The sequence below is a fragment of the Triplophysa dalaica genome, chromosome 1, assembly GCF_015846415.1.
Source record: "Triplophysa dalaica isolate WHDGS20190420 chromosome 1, ASM1584641v1, whole genome shotgun sequence".
NCBI lineage: Eukaryota > Metazoa > Chordata > Actinopteri > Cypriniformes > Nemacheilidae > Triplophysa > Triplophysa dalaica.
The window spans coordinates 30,588,453-30,606,836 of NC_079542.1; the positions used below are offsets into that span (position 1 = coordinate 30,588,453).

The 18,384-nt window shown below is 36.2% G+C and overlaps 1 protein-coding gene across 1 annotated transcript in view; it reads right to left on the reverse strand.

The window, feature by feature from the left end:
- LOC130440397 (phospholipid-transporting ATPase ABCA1) overlaps window positions 1–18,384 on the reverse strand; it is a 106,054-nt gene that overhangs the window by 67,293 nt on the left and 20,377 nt on the right. Inside the window, 8 exon segments of the mRNA XM_056729435.1 lie at window positions 880–1,019; window positions 4,322–4,544; window positions 6,993–7,079; window positions 9,259–9,453; window positions 10,508–10,635; window positions 12,730–12,857; window positions 12,950–13,091; window positions 13,256–13,349. Of these exon segments, the coding sequence (XP_056585413.1) occupies window positions 880–1,019; window positions 4,322–4,544; window positions 6,993–7,079; window positions 9,259–9,453; window positions 10,508–10,635; window positions 12,730–12,857; window positions 12,950–13,091; window positions 13,256–13,349 (1,137 nt within the window).

Here is an 18,384-nt window from a genome sequence, read left to right on the forward strand (position 1 = left end):
AAGAATTACATTTAAGGCTTGAGGATTCCAAAGAAAACATTCCTCATGTACACAACTCAATGCGTTCAAACAATCAATGTGTTCAGTCTGGATGATACATGCGTACAGCTTCTAACAGGTGCACACAGGAGGGACTGTATGCTGGGCTATATAAATCACTTTATGTGTTGTAAAGTTTATATAAACTTTTAGTTCTTTTCTTTAAGTCAGGGATCATTATTTAAAATGTTTCTGTCTGCCCTATTGGTCACTGCTGTAACTGATGTTATATAGTGTTCCTAATGCTCGGGAGAAGCTTCTTCATTTAATCTCACAAGAACAGCTCAAGAAACAAACAGGTGTTTAGACAGTTCTTCATCTTTCTTAAAGTGCAGGAATGTTGAGGAGCTTAATATTTATTCATATTTAAAGGGATCGTTCACCCGAAAATGACACCCTCGGGTTGTTCCAAAGCATTAAGTTTCTCTGCTCTGATGAACACAGAAAGATATTTGGAAGAATGTCAGTAACCAAACGGTTCCCATTCCCCATTTACTGCCATAGTAGGGGAAAAAAAATACTATGGGAGTCAATAGGGGAGATCTAAGATCTGCTGGGGACTGACATTCTTACAAATACTGTATCTCCCTATGTGTTTAGCAGAAGAAAGATATCTGAGGGTCAGTAAATGATGACAGAATTTTTATTTTTGGGGTTAAGTTTCCCTTTAATCTTCATCACACTTATTTCTAGGGGTGTCCAAACATCTGTATTCATATACACACTTGCATTTCTTTTATACTTTTATTTCCATTACGCCTTCTCATTCCACTAAGTCCTTCCCTTTAAACAGGTTCAAAGGTCCATGTTTTTCCAAAGTTCCTCTGTGTGTTTGTGTACCTCTGAAATGATTCTCTGCGTAACGTTTGTGTCAGGAGCATAAAGGATTTTTCCCTGCAAGAAGGGACGGAAGGTTCTCCAGAACAGACGCATGGCGGACGAACTCTCCAGTGTGTCCGTTAGATTTTTACAGAAATCACCTGTGAACACAGAAGAGTGGTGTTACAAAATCAGTTGAGCAGAAGAATCACAGCCAGAATGAAGCACGGGTTCACATTTAGGCTTTTATTCAGAGAATGGGATTGAGAACTTAACCTTAACCTAATGCTATTTAACCTTCACTTAAATAAAGAATTCAGAACACAGTTCTCACCAGTCAGTTTCATCTTATGATGAGATGTTTATTTTCCTTTTTTGCTGTGCCAATAATCACTGTGCTGTCATGTTTAAAACATCTTTCATTTGAAAAAATACACGTTGAGCCCCCGGCAGAGATGACAAAGGAGACTGAACCATTCAGGACAAACATTCAGGTTTGCTGGGTTACGTAGTCTTAGAAAAAGACATCTTCTGGATCTGCAGTGACGTAATAATTTCCTCAATGTACCTAAAACATTTTTTTCACATTTCCTTCGTCTATTCAGTGCAGAAGACTCACAGAAAAGCCTAGATCTGAAAAGAACTCAACCTTCTGAAAATAAAAGCGGAATAAAGGAAACGCATCACGGCAAGACAAATCACCACCTTCACTCTTCTGCACAACCACATCAGGACGGATCACAAACTGAATAACCTGCATTAGACTATAATGAAATGAGTTCTCCTCAAAGCTTCACCGTGTGACATTACTCAGAGAACAGATAACAAAATCATTCCAACAAACAAACACTGATACAATTACAGATTCAAAACAACATACATCACTGAATTTCATTGCTAAATAATGACCTTAAAGTGAAAGCGAGACAAATACTGTGAGAAGTACTACGGCTGTGGAACACTGATGGCATCAGATCAGTAATACTTTAGTACTTTGGTTTAGGAACCATTAACCTATTTCACAGTATTAACTTGGTAATCTAAGGTGTCCTTTTGACTTTGTTCTGCTAAACAAAAAGGAAGATATTTAGAAGAATGTCAGTGACCAAACAGATCTCATTCCCCATATACTGCCATAGTAGGGAATATAAATACTATAAGAGACATCCGGGAATGAGATCTGTTTGGTTACTGACATTCTTCTAAATATCTTCCTTTGTGTTTAGCAGAACAAAGACATTTATACAGGTTTGTAACTGTCTGACGGTGAGAAATGATGACTGATTTTTGGGTGAACTATCGTTCTAAACTATATAAAACAAAAAAAATTAGATAATCTTAAAGTCTTTAACTTGCTAAACTTTCTTTTTCTTTCAAATGGCATATGCACTTGACTGTCCAACTATTTCCAAACCTTCCACACTCCTAAAAATAAAGGTTTCTAAAAGGTTGGGTTTAATGGTTCCATAACGAACCTTTAACATACTTAGTACCTTTGGAAGGAGGTTTTACGCGTAAAAATGGTAAGAAAGGCTTTTTTAAAGCCTCTGACAAAAAATATGTTCTTCTATGGCATCTCTGTGCAGAACTCTTTCAGTACCTTTATTTTTCTGAGCCTACTGTAATTAAATACCCCTTTACAATCATTGCATACACAAACACACAATCTGTATAACACAACACAACCATCTGCACTCCCACTAGAGAGTCTTGGATGTCTCCTCATTGGCTCCATGAATGACTCATCCCCTTTCTGAGTTCCCACAGACGCTTGTGTACAATCCCAGAATTCAGAGAGAGCAGAATCCCTTTGGCATGCGAACGGGGCCGGAAAGCCATTAAAAAGAGAAAGGAACATGTTTTTTGTTATTTGTAGAGTCTGAAGAAGAGAAAGCCACAGCAGGGCCGGGCATCGTTCGGGGAGAAACAGCGAATCCTGTTTACTGGAGTATCAAAGAGAAGGTAATTAACAGAACAGCCCAAAAGAGTCACTCATTAACTCCATCCTCCTGATATTCAGAACACAGTAGTGCTCGGAAAAAAACGCGGCAGACACTGTAAACAAACAAACAAACCGCGCGTCAGCAATATCTTTGACCTGGGCTGATGAGAGGAACGCATATGTGCAGGGCTTACTTGTCACATTACTGCCAGTAGATGTCTGACATCAAAAACTAGGGATGCACTACACCATTTTGTAAAGAAGAAGTATTTTTCTGGTACGCCGATGCCTGTACGTTTTCACAACTCAGTGAGACAAATAGAATAACTTCATAATTACAAACGTCTCCACCTTAAATGTATTATGAAAACATAAATTTGATATGCTTGTCACATACTTCCTATGCAAATTTTAAAACAAATCTCAGTCATTTCTATCACATGAGGTATCGGCATTTCGTATCGGTGCATTTTACAAGTACGTGAGCTTGGTATCGGAGCTGATACCGATACTGTTATCAGTGCATCCCTATCAATAAAAAATACAAGTAAAAAATAATCAATCTAATTGTATTTTATCGTGGATGTAAAGCGATGGACTAGAGACTCATCCTGCATCAAAACTAGCAAACAATGCCCAAATTCAACACTATGTACTGTTTGTATGGGAAAGTATATACAGTATACGCAACTACTGGAATCCAGTATCTCAGATATGATGTTTTTTTCTACGCAAACCCCAGAAGCCAGTTAGCAGTTAAAAGTCTATGGGTTTTTTGAATGGGTTTTTGGTCAATCGCCTAAAATAAGGTCAGTGGTAAACAAAACCTCTAAATATTTTCACGTTTCATTCTATGACATAAAACACACCAATTATAACCTGCTTAGGGTTTTTTAAATCCTTATTGGGTCTTAAAACGGCGGTTGCTAACAAGTTGTCAAAAGCAACTACTTCCTTTGGCGGGGAGGTTAGAAATCATTGTGCATATAAAGATCACAAATCTCAACATGGGCACAAATCTTTTAAAACGTAGATTTGGATTCATTCACGGAGTAATTACTTACAAATACAAATACATTTTTAATGAAGTTTGAAAGAGTTGTCTGAGGCTTGGTGCTGGTGACATTGATATCGAGCGACCTCAAGTGTTTATATTTGTATTATATTTGACACAATTTTGGAATGGAAAATTATTGAAATTGAAGTTGCATGTCTAAAAGCATCTGCATTTGTGCATACTGCATACTTGCATATTGTTAGAATAGATAGAGACTGGGCTTTACTTGATTGTATTATTATATAATTCTCTGGCTTAATTGTACATGTCTTTTTTCAAATTAAAAAAGTCTTTCATCATAATGTAAACTTTTATTAAAACTATGTTGTTGATTCCAGCATATATTTCTGCTGATGTAACTCTACATTTATAGACGAGTTAAAGTAATTTCACAGAAGGACACGTTATAACAAACCCATGAAATCCCCATGATTTGTGTTACTTGATTCAGAATCGTCTCTTACTGCCGTTGGTGTTGGTCGTGTTGGAGTTCTCAGCTGTTGCAGCACGTGTGTTTTGCTGGTTTGAGTTGAGTGACTCAGTTTTGAAGACCGATCTGCTGGTGTTGCTGGACGTCGAGTTAAAGCCTGATCCACACATCAGCAAACTGAAGCCACCGAATGGATCCGACTGGAAGTCTAAATTATCTGCCACACTCAGCAGTGTTGAAGTCTGGAATCTAGACATCTGTGTAGAAACATCACATAAGAATCTTCTTGTACTTTCAACCACAGTGAAATAATAACAAATAACTTTTAGTCCAGATATTTATTTTCCATCAAGTCGTGACTTGTATTTACTATGTAAACTTTCTATGCTGAAGGAAGTGTTTTCTCTTTCTATTAATAGTTGAAAAGCCTATTTATTTCACCATGCAAACTATGCACAGTTTAAGGGAGCCCCGTGTGTAGTGTTAGCGCACGACCAAGGAGTAGTATTCCAAAAAGGGTATCTTTAATAAATCCACAGGAGTATAAAACAGAAACACACGTTAACATAAAGACAATACCGGACAATGAACTCAAGAAAACGTAGTCTCATCGGGAGAACAGAAACCAGCGTGGGGCAACAGTTAACAACCAAGGAAACTAATGGATGAAAACAGGCAAACAAGAACACAGAACAGAACCCTAAAACAACATAACAAAGTCATGACAAAGGGGAAGTTGACTTTTAATATTCACTTTATTAATCTTATTTTTCCTTCCATTTAGACAGAAGATTACCCCTTACCCAATCAAATGTTATTAGGAAACCACAAGTTAAATATCTGGCAAACACTCATGCACATGTACAGCAAATTACACACAAATTTAAAGTAAATACATTTCTTTCAAGGGACCACCTAAACTGACAACCCCATAAGAGATAATCATGTGATGCTTATTAATAATAATGAGAGGCATGTGTAGTTCACGGTGTCTACGCAATGTAAGTCCATCTGTGCTCTGCATCTGCTCACCCGATGGCTAAGCCGGCTAATGCCAACTGCAAAATGTTTTTCAGAGCATGACAGATAAAATAACACCTTCGTGATCGGAACACAAATTATGTTGTAGTTTGAATTAACAATAATTTATACATTAACAAGGTTTAGATTATGAATAGAGACGACTGTTGATGTCTTAATATCAGATGATGCTGTACATTAGTTTTGAGCTGGCAGTACATTTTATTTATACAGCTGCTTCAGACAAAACTACACTCTAAAAACGGTTGTGTAAAAACAACACAATCTGTCCTTAACTTAACACATCTCAATGTCTAGTTACGGAAACCATATTTTGTGTTACTTTTAACTCAACATTGTTTTGCCTCTTTATTTATTTAACACAAGTCAACACAAAATAATAAAAAAAAACTCATATACTGTTAAAATTCCATAATACAAAAAAGTGTTATTATTTGACACTTCCATTGATTTAAGAAATATTGTCTTTCATTACCTTCTTAACATTCTCCAATTAAAGATTTTGTACCCTGGAAACTAACCAAGTCTGAGATGTATCAAAACATTACATCACTGCCAAAAATATTTTTTTTTATAAAAAAACGCGATTTTTTTTAACCAGCCTATTACCCTATAGCATTTACCAATAACAATAAAATAGTTTTAGGTCGAATACATATCCAGAAGCAAAAAATAATATTTGAATAAGTAAAATATAAGGCACTTTGCATAATGAGGGTGTCTTGAAACATGGTTGGCTGTTAACTGTCACCCGTTCCTTAAACGGGACACCAAAGTTTGCGTCAATATTGTACAAGTAATTTCTAATCAAATCATGACAAACTATATATCATTGGAAAGGTCTAAGACTCTAGAATACATATATCTATGGTGTTTTTTTTTTACAATTTATGTAGGGAGAGTAATTGATTATTTTTTATAAAGAGTGTGCTTAGATACTTTGTTATCCTTTTGCGACCCATATTTTTTAATGTATTTTTTAATCAAAGAAGAACATAAACTTTTTCATATATTATTTACAATAAACCTAACAACATACCTTTAATTCAGTGTGCGATTTTTTCTTTTTAGCAATAATCAGTTACTTTTCTTTTTTCAAACAAATCCAAAGAATTCATGAGTTACCGCCATTTTGGTCGCTGTCATGTGCAGGCGTCAAAAAGGAGTCCAAAAGTTAAAAGGTTAAAGCTACAATTTCTAACTTTTCAGAAAAAATAAACAAAGCTGTACATTTTGAATAATTATCTGTCGGGTATGATCTTTTGGGAAATATCAGTCTGATGTCATTTGACTTCAACGAGTTTAGTCAAGATGTCTGTAATTTTATATTTCATACTGAGATGGCAATAGAGAGTCAAAGGTTATATAGGCTATTGCAGCTGAAGGCCATCAATACAACAGCTTGTTTAAAACAGCTTGTTTTATTTCTTTATTATTTAATAACGAATTTTCCTGAAATTCTTTAGAAAATACTTGGTTTTTGGTATTTGAGTCAGACAAGCTACTTTCTTATCTCAATTTTAAGCCAGTCTGTCCAACATAGTTCTCACTGTAAGACTAACAAGACAAATGCTTTAAAAATTGAACCCCCTTTTAGTGGAAAGTACAGCAGAACTTTCAAATGAGAAAACCAGTAGATTTCTAGATGACTGAAGAAAACTTACCCCAGCCAACAGCGGAAAGATGTGACCGCTGGTTTGAGCCATAAGAGTGGCCACCTCGAACCGGTTCAGATCCAGCGCTAATGGAAGCTGAAGCAGAAAGAAATCATTTTCAGTATTAGCCATTTCTGCTGAGCTTAATAGTGTATTACACGGGCGCTGCTTCACATAGGCAAAGATTAAGACCCTATAACTGAAGTGAAGCTAAGTGCAGTTAAATCTATAAAGGTCATTAATTTTTCCCAGCTTATTCTCTGAGTCAGGATGTCATGCAGTTAAAACAACCTTAATAAACCCCATTCACTGTCCTTACAACCGACGCTATCTCTGCGTCTATCTGCCTGACCTTCACACACTCAATAATGATTACTTTAACAGTATAGGGGGTTCAGATAGAGGCGGGAAGAGGAGGAAGAGGAATAAGTGTGCGTGTCTGTATCTGCACAAAGGATTAAAATACAAATGGCTCGTCTTTATTGAAATTATTCTGCTCCCAATTTCAGTGGTGACATCTGCACAATCGCAGTGTTAAATTCACAGTAAAAAATATATTTACACGTTAGCAGCTGGTTTATTCCTGAATTCCCATTAAAATATCTGTCCCAAACCATGTAAAAACAGAAAGGTCCATGAATGGTCATGTGATCATTTAATTCTAAAGCAGAACACAGTCAAGTCTTTTTGTGTCGCTACTCGGAAGGGCTGTCAAGAAATCAGATTTTCACTTGCAAGGTTATTGTGACCAAAAAATTACTTGCAACCTGGTCTCATAGGAAAATCAAACCTTTGTAAACTTTTTGAATTCTGTCACTGATCACAGGGGGTCCGGATCAGAGTTTTGTGGTGGACGGAAAAGGGGATCGCTTTTTGAGGCCTTGCTTCAAATTAATTGCACTTTTTTAATCAACAGCACGTTTGGTTGCATCTTCCTTCTTTTATTTAGTATAATATATAAACTGTTATAGGTGTAAGGGCAGGGTCAGGTTACGTGCTTTTCTCAGTAGTTCTCTGGGAAATATGAACAAAATAGTATTTATTGATTAGTTATTAGTGACCTACCACGTTCATCTGTGTGCTATAACTAACTTGTTTGTTAATCAGAGTTTCCCGGTAATTAACAGTAATTACTAGATTCTTAGATAATTATTTACTCATTTGTTCCTGTGCAGTTATTCATTAATAATGGATGAGTATTCTAAAGTTTTAGCGAAATTGTGATAGCGGGTTGCAAAATGTACCTGATGGTGCGTATTTTGTGCTGCTGCAAAAAGTGTACAGAAGTTGCCATATATATATATATATATAAATATTTTATGAAGGAATAAAGCTATCAGTCAAATTCCTCTTTCATTGTCTTTATTTTGTGTTTTCTCCTTTTTAGACAACAAATTAACTTAAAATTTGAGTCATAGGATTAGCGAGAGAGTTTGGAACCATTGTGGCTTTTAGGTCAAAACTTTAAACTTTAAAACTTTAAACTTGCTTAAGATATTATCACATATGTGGAGTTAAGATGATATTAATAGCCCTGGTTTTCATGTCAATTTTATGCACTGATAGAAACAAATAACAGATTACTATATTAAAACCCAATACATAGACAACCTGTGTTAGATTACAAATGCATTCTTGCAACTTTCGCTAAGTAGGCAACTTCTCATTTTTGGGAAAAGTTTCCCTGTAAGTACCATGGGCTGTACCCATATTTTAGTCTCTCTGCTCCCAACCCTTAAACTCATTCCCTTGAGGATAAGAATGCTTTACTTAGACCCTTTCAGACTGAAGCTTCATTTCTTTTAATGGCTTTTATTCTACCAGAGCTGCTGAGTGTTTTCTCTCCAAGACTTTAAAAATTGTATTTACAGAAAAGAAATAGCACAGTGCTGTTACCAGGTCCAGTGTCTTGGAGGTCAAAACAACAAATACATTTTTAACCTGTATCCCTAAAACATCCTGCATTATTACAGCTTTGAAAAACAGACACTCAAGAGAATAAAAGAGAATTAATTCACAGACAAAAACACATGCTTTTTGAGAGGGAGGGAGAGAGAGAGAGAGAAAGCTGATTTTATCTGTTCACCCGTGTCCAAAAAATGAGGTCATAAAATTCCAAACCCAGTCAGAGACTTTAAATCTTTGCCACATTATGTGGCGCTGGTGAATACAAATCTTCTTCCTGTTTTGGACTGGATTAAAAAAAACGGAACGGGCTTGCTCTAAAATTAAGTTTACTGATGAAGATTTGTTTAATAGACGGAAAATCACTCACAGCTGTTAAAAGTTTCATGTTGTCGAGGTTCTGCGCGAAAACCTGTGAGGTTGTGCGAAGTTGATCGGCTGTCATTGAACATGTGACGTTGTTGAACTCTTCTTTTTGAGAGTCAGAATTAAACTCCAGGATGCGGTCAACAGATGCGCTGCAGAGCACAGAGCGCAAATCACCCCCACCTGACAGCGCAGGGATCTAGAGAAAGAGAGCAAACAAAACAATATATAGCCCAAACTTAACTTCCAGTAGATCACCGCAAACAATCAATTAAGTATTTGATTTGAGTTATTGTTGAGTAGTTTTAATTGAATTAGTACCATTAATTAAATAAACATGGAAATAAATGAGTCTTTCTAAATAAAATATAAATAACAGTAACTCATAACGTGGAAAAACACTTCTTAAACTTGTTGTCCGGTCATGCTGTGTCCTGTCAAGACACAGACAAAATAATTCTGCAGTCACCCGAGACCGTTCATTACATTTACTTCAAGTTGCATGCAAATGCAGTGGACCAGAAGCGCAAGGTCACGATAGCATTTCACACTGCGTTTCCAAGGTCTAGTTTGGTGAACTTTGACCTGCAAATTTGTGTCATGTGATGATGTGTGAACAATAGAAGATCGACACACCACAGCGTGACCTTTTCAGTTGGAGAAATTACAAAAATATAATAATACAATTTAGAAAATACAGCTTCATAGAAACTTTTTTCGCTCTTTAATATCAATTTGTTTTCTAGATGGTGTGGTTGGTACCCATATCCTCGCGGCTTGTGTAGAAAATACTGAAAGCAAAAACAAAAACAGCGAGACCAAGAGCCAAGACATACTTGAGAACCAAAGCAAAAGACTCAAGATCCAGAGCAAATCTTTAAGACCCGGCAGAAAAACCCCACCACTCACCGCAAAAACCCTAAGACCCAGGCCAGTAACTCTCAACAAGGATCTTCATAAAGATAATCCAGCTATTTGCTCTGGGTCTTAATAAGTCTTGGTTTGGTCTGGTCTTGAGTTTAGGTTTAAACCCCTTAAGCATGGCATTTTGCTATAAATGTGATTTTAGAAATGAATGCTATTATCCGCACAAAACCACAAAGCACACACGCCAAATGACAAACATCTCTGGCAAAACCAGACTTTTAAAAGCATTTGAACTTATTCAAAAAAGTGTGTTTCTGCATAGTAACTCAACACACAATTCAAATCCCGAAATGCAGTGTGTCCTCTTTCTCTCCATCATGACTTACCTGTCCGAGGCGAACCTTCACCCTCATCAGGTTTGCGGCTGTTGTGTTTGGCACGGACAAGCTGTTCATCAGATATTCTGAAAACGTCTCGTTGCTTCCTAGCAGACTGCGCAGTGGAATGGATTGACCTGAGACAGAGATGGAAACAAAGACATTAACACAGAACAGTCTTTAGGGTTTTCAAATAAAAGTCCATTTTAAATCCAAATGGTTGGCATGTAGGATCATATAAAGTGTGAAATATGTAAGGATCTCATTTTTGATGAGTCTTCCTTCTAATAGGGAACTGTCTAACAGTCACGACATACAGAACGAGAACAGGTTAAAACACATTTATATTTTAAAGCCTCTTGCTCGACTTTCATGCTTATTTTCTCTAATAAAAATAATTGTACGATTTACATCCTAGGAAGTCTTGCACAATTGTCCCCTTGTAAAACAATTAAGCTCTCCCGTGAGATCAGTTTAGACGTGTGTACGCCGCATCTTTGTATAAACTGATGTGGTGATTGAAGGATAGGATAAGGCTTATAAAACACGTGTTAGCCTGTTAAACACTCATTTAGCAATAATGAAGCGCACAGCTTCATCTTCGTGCAACTACAAATATCTCACACACCCCCGTACCATGAAAGCCAATTAGGCCTTTGAAGCTTGTGTGTTTGCCTATAACGGCCTGATGGAGGTCTCACTGCCCCCCAGAGAGAGGTGTTTTTATTCACATGAATGGACGGCTTAGTGTGGATATCCAAATACAGAAAGAACCTGACCCGGTTAATATGTAACGCGCTGCGACACCAGAGCACTAATTAGGACCCGCGAGCACGACGGATGTGACTGCTATCAGACCACCGCACTGATTACCAGGGTCACGTCATTACACTCCCAATCTTATCAACAATCCTCTTAAACAGGCCACACACGCTGAGCTCTGTTTGAGAGAGATTGAAGTCATCACCTTACGCTTTCATCATCGCTGCCAGCCGTCGTGTCACCTCACGCTCCCTGCGTTCCGATTGGCCGCTGTACTCCGGCTCCTGCCGATTGGCCGCTTCTTTGGGCCGAGCGACGACCCCACGTTTCGGAGTATCTGGCAGCAGTGCGAGTTAATTACTTCCTCTTAGATCTCCTGATGAATTTAATCTCGTATAATACAAGTTCAAGACCCCAGAATGCAAATCTGCCTGCAGCGGTGGCCGTGTCCCGACAACACGACGCACCTCAGCCTATTTGCAAATGAGCTTGCTCTCAAATCTGAATATCATTAGACTAAACGGTACCAACAAACAACGGAAAGCAGAGATATACGGCCTGCTCCTCCGAATCAAAACGCAGCTGTAAATTGCTCAGGCGCTGCTGTCAGCCGACCCTGAAAACAAGTCAGCGTTTGCTCTGTGAGGAGGTCGTTTTGAAGAAACAGCGGGGCATGAACTTTAATTAGCAGAAAGGACTTCAACAATCAGTTGAATTATACTTTGTTGTATATTTGATTTAAAATATAATTGGATGAGCTGGGTTTGAATCTACTGTGAAATGATGGACATCTTGGCGACAGATGCTGTCAAATAAGTGTCTTCCATCAAGGAGACAAGAAGAGGGCTTGTTTAAATCTGTTCTTGACAAAAATATCGACCATCTGACTTGCATAAAATGGCCTGTACTGTCATAAATGTGATTGTTTTATTGTAAAAAAAAGCCAATTGTTATACAAATATTTAGTTTAATTGTTAAATGTCCATTTAATTGTATTAAAAATGTAAAGAAGTGTAACACCAGATTCATTTTTTTTAAAGTAAATTATTTACCTGGATAGTTCTGTCATCATTTATTCAACCTCAAGTTGTTCCGAACCTGTATAAAATACTTTGTCGAGTTGAATACAAAAGAAGATATTTTAAGAAATGTGGGGCACAATTGACTGCTAGAGTAGTGTCCTACTAAGGTATAGTAAATAGTGCCCCAGAACTGCTTGGTTACAAACATTCTTCCAAATTTTAACTTAATTTAACAAACTTTTACATGTTTGGAACTAACTGAGGGTGAGTAAGTGATGACATAAATGTCATTTCTGGGTGAACTATCCCTTTAATTTGACATTATAATGATTATTACAGTTGTATTATTTTCTAGTATTTCATGATTGTTTTCAGAAAGAGAAACACACTGTCGTTCATTTCATACAGTACATCTCCACCTTTGGAAGAAGTGAGTGATATAGTTACCTCCCTCTGGATTAGCATTCTGCAGGATGGAAGCCCATTGGCCAACATCTCCGGACAGCAGTTTGAGGCTGCTAAGGAGGGCGGGGTCTGCCAGGAGCGACTGAACCTCAATCAAAACCTTTGTGAGTCTAAACAAACATTAGAAACAACAACGTTTCATGTTTCAAAAGGTACATTTGAATATGTGTCACTATCTGTGCCTTTGAATTCTGACACTTACATTGAGTCATTGAAGTTGTTCACCTCTCCTGGTGCTTCACCTGGCGTGGGATTATCCACACATGGGTTCTGTATATTACACAGCATGCCCTGTAGCCATGGCAACACACCTGCCGAGGGGAGGGGCTTATTGGGGTAGTGACCTAAAAGGTGAAATGGAAAATGAATAATTCTGGTATTATAAATATAACAAATATAACATGATTCTTGTAATCTATAACAGTTCTTTTCATAATTCTTAATTAACATAATTGAAATATGTGTTTGAAGCAGCTGGAAATGTACAGTAGAGGTGTACTGTACTTACACTGGCTTTTGTAAGCAGGTTCATTGGTGGATCTGACCGCCACAAGAATGAAGAACAGAAACAGAGGCCAAATTAACTCCACCAGCAACCGCACCTAACAAGACAGAGAATATACATTTAATGTTTCAGTGCTTTGGCAAAGTAAAGACTTTTTTACACACAACAACATCCATCATTAAAAACGGAGATAATTGTTACCCTAATAACTATGGCATTAGCATTTATGTGAGCAGTAACCAGGTCAAGTTATTCTTTATCACTACACAAGATACCATAAGTTAAAGTGAAACCAGATTATTGGACATATGACAACTCATCTGATCAGACAGAATGAACAGAGAACATGCTCTTCAAAATAATAGCAAAATAGTTGCTTTAAAAAAGCATTAGACTTGTTTTAACCTTTTACATTTGTATAGGAGATAAAACCTATTTGATCTAATCAAAAGTCAATAATGTGTAAAAAATATTGCGAAAAGATATTTCCCAGGAGTGTGAAGTGAGATAAACACCGATACTCCCAAAACACTGTATTATAAACAGATTATATCTGCTCAAAGACCTACTTGTTAAATGTTTTACTTTATTATGTTATTTAATTTGGAACATATGCCGGCATTACACACAGTGATGCAAATCCGAACCGGAACTGAAATTGGAACAACAGATGACTCGTTTGCGTGATTCAGAGTCGCATCCAAGCCAATAACTTTGTTATTCGTTCACTTTCGGATGTACAAATTGTAAGGCTCCTTACATTCACGCACAGCAACATTACACACCGCATGGCATGTCATTTTAAGGACATTGTAATAGCAACTCTTAATTTAACTAACTCTAAAATTAAACTAATGTAATCCAGTCTGAGATGAACCTATGCAGATTTTCTGAACAGAAGTTGAAGAGCGTGCATCAGATAGAAATGCAGAATGTTTGGAAGCAGATATTGTAAAGGACTCGCCGAAAAGTGCTACAAGTTTAAAGTCTAAGTGAACTGGGAGTTGCGATCGTTTTTACTGCCTTATTTTAACGCATGAATTTTGTCTTTATCTGCGATTTGATTGGATGTATAAAAACAGCTGTTGCGTTTTGAAATAGAACCTGCACCAGTTGAAGCAGTTATTGGATGCTTCTTACCAGTCTAACATACGTCATTTAAGATGGATATACACTACAGGATGGAACTGCATTCTCAGATTTTAACTAAAGATTATGACGACACACTATTTTTAAAAAGAGAATGACCCACATTGATAAATTATTGACAATAAACAGTACAATATTTTATGCAAAAAAGCATTGTAATTTTTTATTTCACTGGGACTTTAAAGGTAAGAAGCTTTATTGTATTTCTATGCTAAATGTAACGAATCAACTAAACATTCAAAACTTTTTAACAAACACATCATTGATGTTTTGTGAGGTAAGAATGATTCTGAAGACTTTTGTCAAACGAATGGAAGAAAATAAATTTGTTCGAAATGAGACGAGGTCCCTGATTTGACGCAGTAGAACTGCATGTGTGTGTGAGCGTGTTGTGTAAAGACTTCACAGTTTCAGGACTCTGAATGGGAAAGTCTGTTCTGTCAGCTACATTATTTATACTGTAGAAGTCTGCAGGCAGAATGAGAGAGAATAATAGATCACATCAGATGGTAAAATGTGTGTGCGAGAAGAGAATTTCAAATCAGGCACTTGGTGAACATGAGTGTTTGTTCAGTAATTTGCTTGTAATGCTGAAACGTGGATTTTTTTTAAGCTGAAAAGCTTTGGACTGTTTTTTCCAATCGACCAGTTAAAAAAACCTTTTTGTACTGGTTGTGATATTTAAAATATTGATGTATCCAGCAAGTACAGGGCCAAACTCACCGAATTGAGTTAATTTAGTACTCTTACAATGGTTGTAAGAAAAACAATATTATAAAAGACACAAAAACTAGCAATACATGCAAAACATTTGCTCATAATTTTTACCAATAGGCAGCTCTGTCACCATTTATTTATGTAATATAATAAAACACTTTTGGCACTGGATGTTGGTACCCCCCTAAAATAAGAGGACCCGATGTTTATGCTATGCTCAATCTGCGCTGGGTTTCTGTTCCATTCACTAACTTTTTTATTGAACTTTTCCAGTTTTTGAATATGAGCATACTCATCAAAAACATTAAGTAATACAATTGTTTTTATAGGAATTATGTTGTAACTAAAAGTATCTAAAATAAATCATTTTTTATCCTGGCATAGGGCTAATCTACGTAATAAATTATGTAAATGTATTGAAAATAACCAAATTAATATTACTCTTATAGAATATTTGAGGGTAATTAAAGGAATAACTTCCTAACTTTTACACCTTGTCAAGTCATCTCTACATTATTATCGGTTAATGGAAGAAATTCCTCATAAAATGATAGGTGGGTTGGACTTGTGCGATAAAAATGCAATAATTGGCATTTCAGAAAAACATTCATTTGTACAAATAGTATTACACAGAAAGCAACGGTTTTATGGAAACAAATGTACCCTTCAATACTGTCCTTTTACATCCGGGGCCCGTTTCAATAAGGAGATTCAATATAATAAATATAAAGGTTAAATATAGGTTATTTAACTAGGTTAAACCTTGAACTCAGAGTTAATTTACTTAGAAATTTGAAACTTTGAGTTTTTGGTTTCAGAACAGCCTATTTACTCTGTGTAGGCTTACCCTGGGTTAAGCGCTTGCACCATGACTATAAAAAACCATCATCAGTGGAGCTCTTTTTTTACGATTCACCATGGCAACAGCACCAAAAAAGCAACATGGCGGCAGAAAGCACTTGAGAGTGAGGCACACTTTCTGCTCTGCATACTGGGGACTTACTTATTTGCTTAAAATGACTTAAGTTTAAATTAATAAATAGATAAATGTACCAATAATCAAATAAATGTATCATTAAATAAACAACAACAGAAATATATAAATAAATAAAAATCTCACTCGCCGTGAGTGCTCTAGTTATGCAAATGAGACATCATGGTGTATAGGACACCTGTAAGACATCAAACTCTTGTGCAAAGTTAGACTTTGAAGGCCGCACGTCAAAATGAATTGTTTATTACCTTTTATCGCTTTATTTCTGCATGAATGTATGTCTGTATTTAATAATTTTTTTATTCATGCACTTTATTTATACACTTAAGTAATTTATCATCGTCCATAGAATATTATACTCTGATGTAATGCACGTACGCTGGCTGATGTTATTGATGTAAGGATGGATGAGATATATTTTGATATAGCCAATTCACTGTAAGGAAGAACGGTACAGTTTTAATAAAAATGCACAGGGAAAGGACAAAATTCCACTCAGGTCCTAAATTGGTCTCCTGTACTCAAAGTACATCCCTGTGAATTAATTCAGCCTCTTTTGAATCATCTATAAAAGCACACATGACAAATAAGTCACTGAGATGGACTGTTTGTGATCAAAATGTGTGCCATGAATGACTGTTTTAATGAATGGCACACACTTTTAGGGGTGCGAGAGGTTTCTTTACTGATTTTTAATTTGTTTAACAATTTGATTGATACTAAAAATGAAATTGCCCTGTGCTTATTTTCCAACATTGGACAATATTATCAGCATTCTGTGCTTGCTTGGACAAAGTTATATCCATAAATGTAAAGTTTTAGGTTATAAATCAAATATTATTGTTTTGGGGTTAATGAGTTAAAATGTTTTGAAGATATTGAATATGATTGATAGATCACCAGTGAAAAGAAATACAATGTTTAATTGATTCCTTTCTACCCCCTCACTCTGATCGAAAACAAAAAAGAAAGTACTTTTTTATAAAATATTATATTGTGTGCGATTTGGAAAACTTTGTCTTTATGTAGTCATTTTTTGCAAAAATGAATTAAAAATTAAATTAAAAGAATTAAAATTTGTTTAAAGTTCTGACTCGTGGTTTTTGTCATTTTATTTACTCCTATTATTTTTACAATATCCGCGCAATACTTTTGGTGGGTAATTTATCCCATACAGCTGCAGCAGGTGTTACAGAAAATGAGCCTGACGAGGCTCATGCTATGCTGTACGTGGGCCTATGTTGGAATAGTGTCGCGGGGTTGCACCCCCACTCTTAAAACCAGTGAGTATTCTTTAATAAAATTAGCATAACTGTAAGGGGATTATTGACATACTAAATTGTATCTAGCTTGTCAACTTCACAAAGGTTATTTGTGTGTTGAATCAATACAAAGGGAGAGATAACTTATACTACAGTCTATATAATTGTTTTAGATGATAAGAGATGAGAACTCATGGCCAGCCTTGTGAAAGTAAGGCTAGAGATCTGACTGCCAGCAATCAGTAAGTCCAAGTGGTGTTTAGGAAAACGGCACAAATTTTAATTTTTAATTATTAAAGTTAATCATTAGAGTTATCAATTTCAATTATAGGGGCAACTTGCACTAATAAGTGGGACCTAGTGTGTGAATTACTGTAAGTCTTTGACACGGTTTTGTTCAGTCAATATAAAACTAAATAAAAATCTAAAGGTTATACTTTCACAGTATATTATTTACATTTTGTTGGTTACCCTGCTGAAAAAAACCCCCAAATAGATGCAGATGGGAATCAATAGAACACCCGTTAATGCCAATATTAGACAAAAATTGTGGTTCAAAATGGTATATTAATGCAATCACTAGAATTTACGTAATGGTTTCTTTTTTTTAGCAGGGTTTATATATAGAAATAGTATCCCAAATGTGCATTGAAAATGGCCAGCTGAATAAATATTCTATGCATTCGTGAGCGTGGTGTTGCTCATGGGCTGTCGATCTAGGACGGGTGAGTAGGTTGGTAGGGAAAAATCATAGTATACCCACTACAAAAAACTAGACTACACCATTGGCTGTCACAATAGCTTTCCTGTAGCTCAGTGGTAAGAGCATTGTGTTAACAACGCAAGGTTGTGGGTTTGATCCCAGGGGATTACAAATAACTATGTAAAATGTATAGGGTAAAGCAATGTAAGTTGCTTTGGATAAAAGCGTCTGCCAAATTCCTAAACGTAAATGTAAATGCAATAACAGATTTTCATTATGTGGTTATCATGTCCATGATAAATCACAA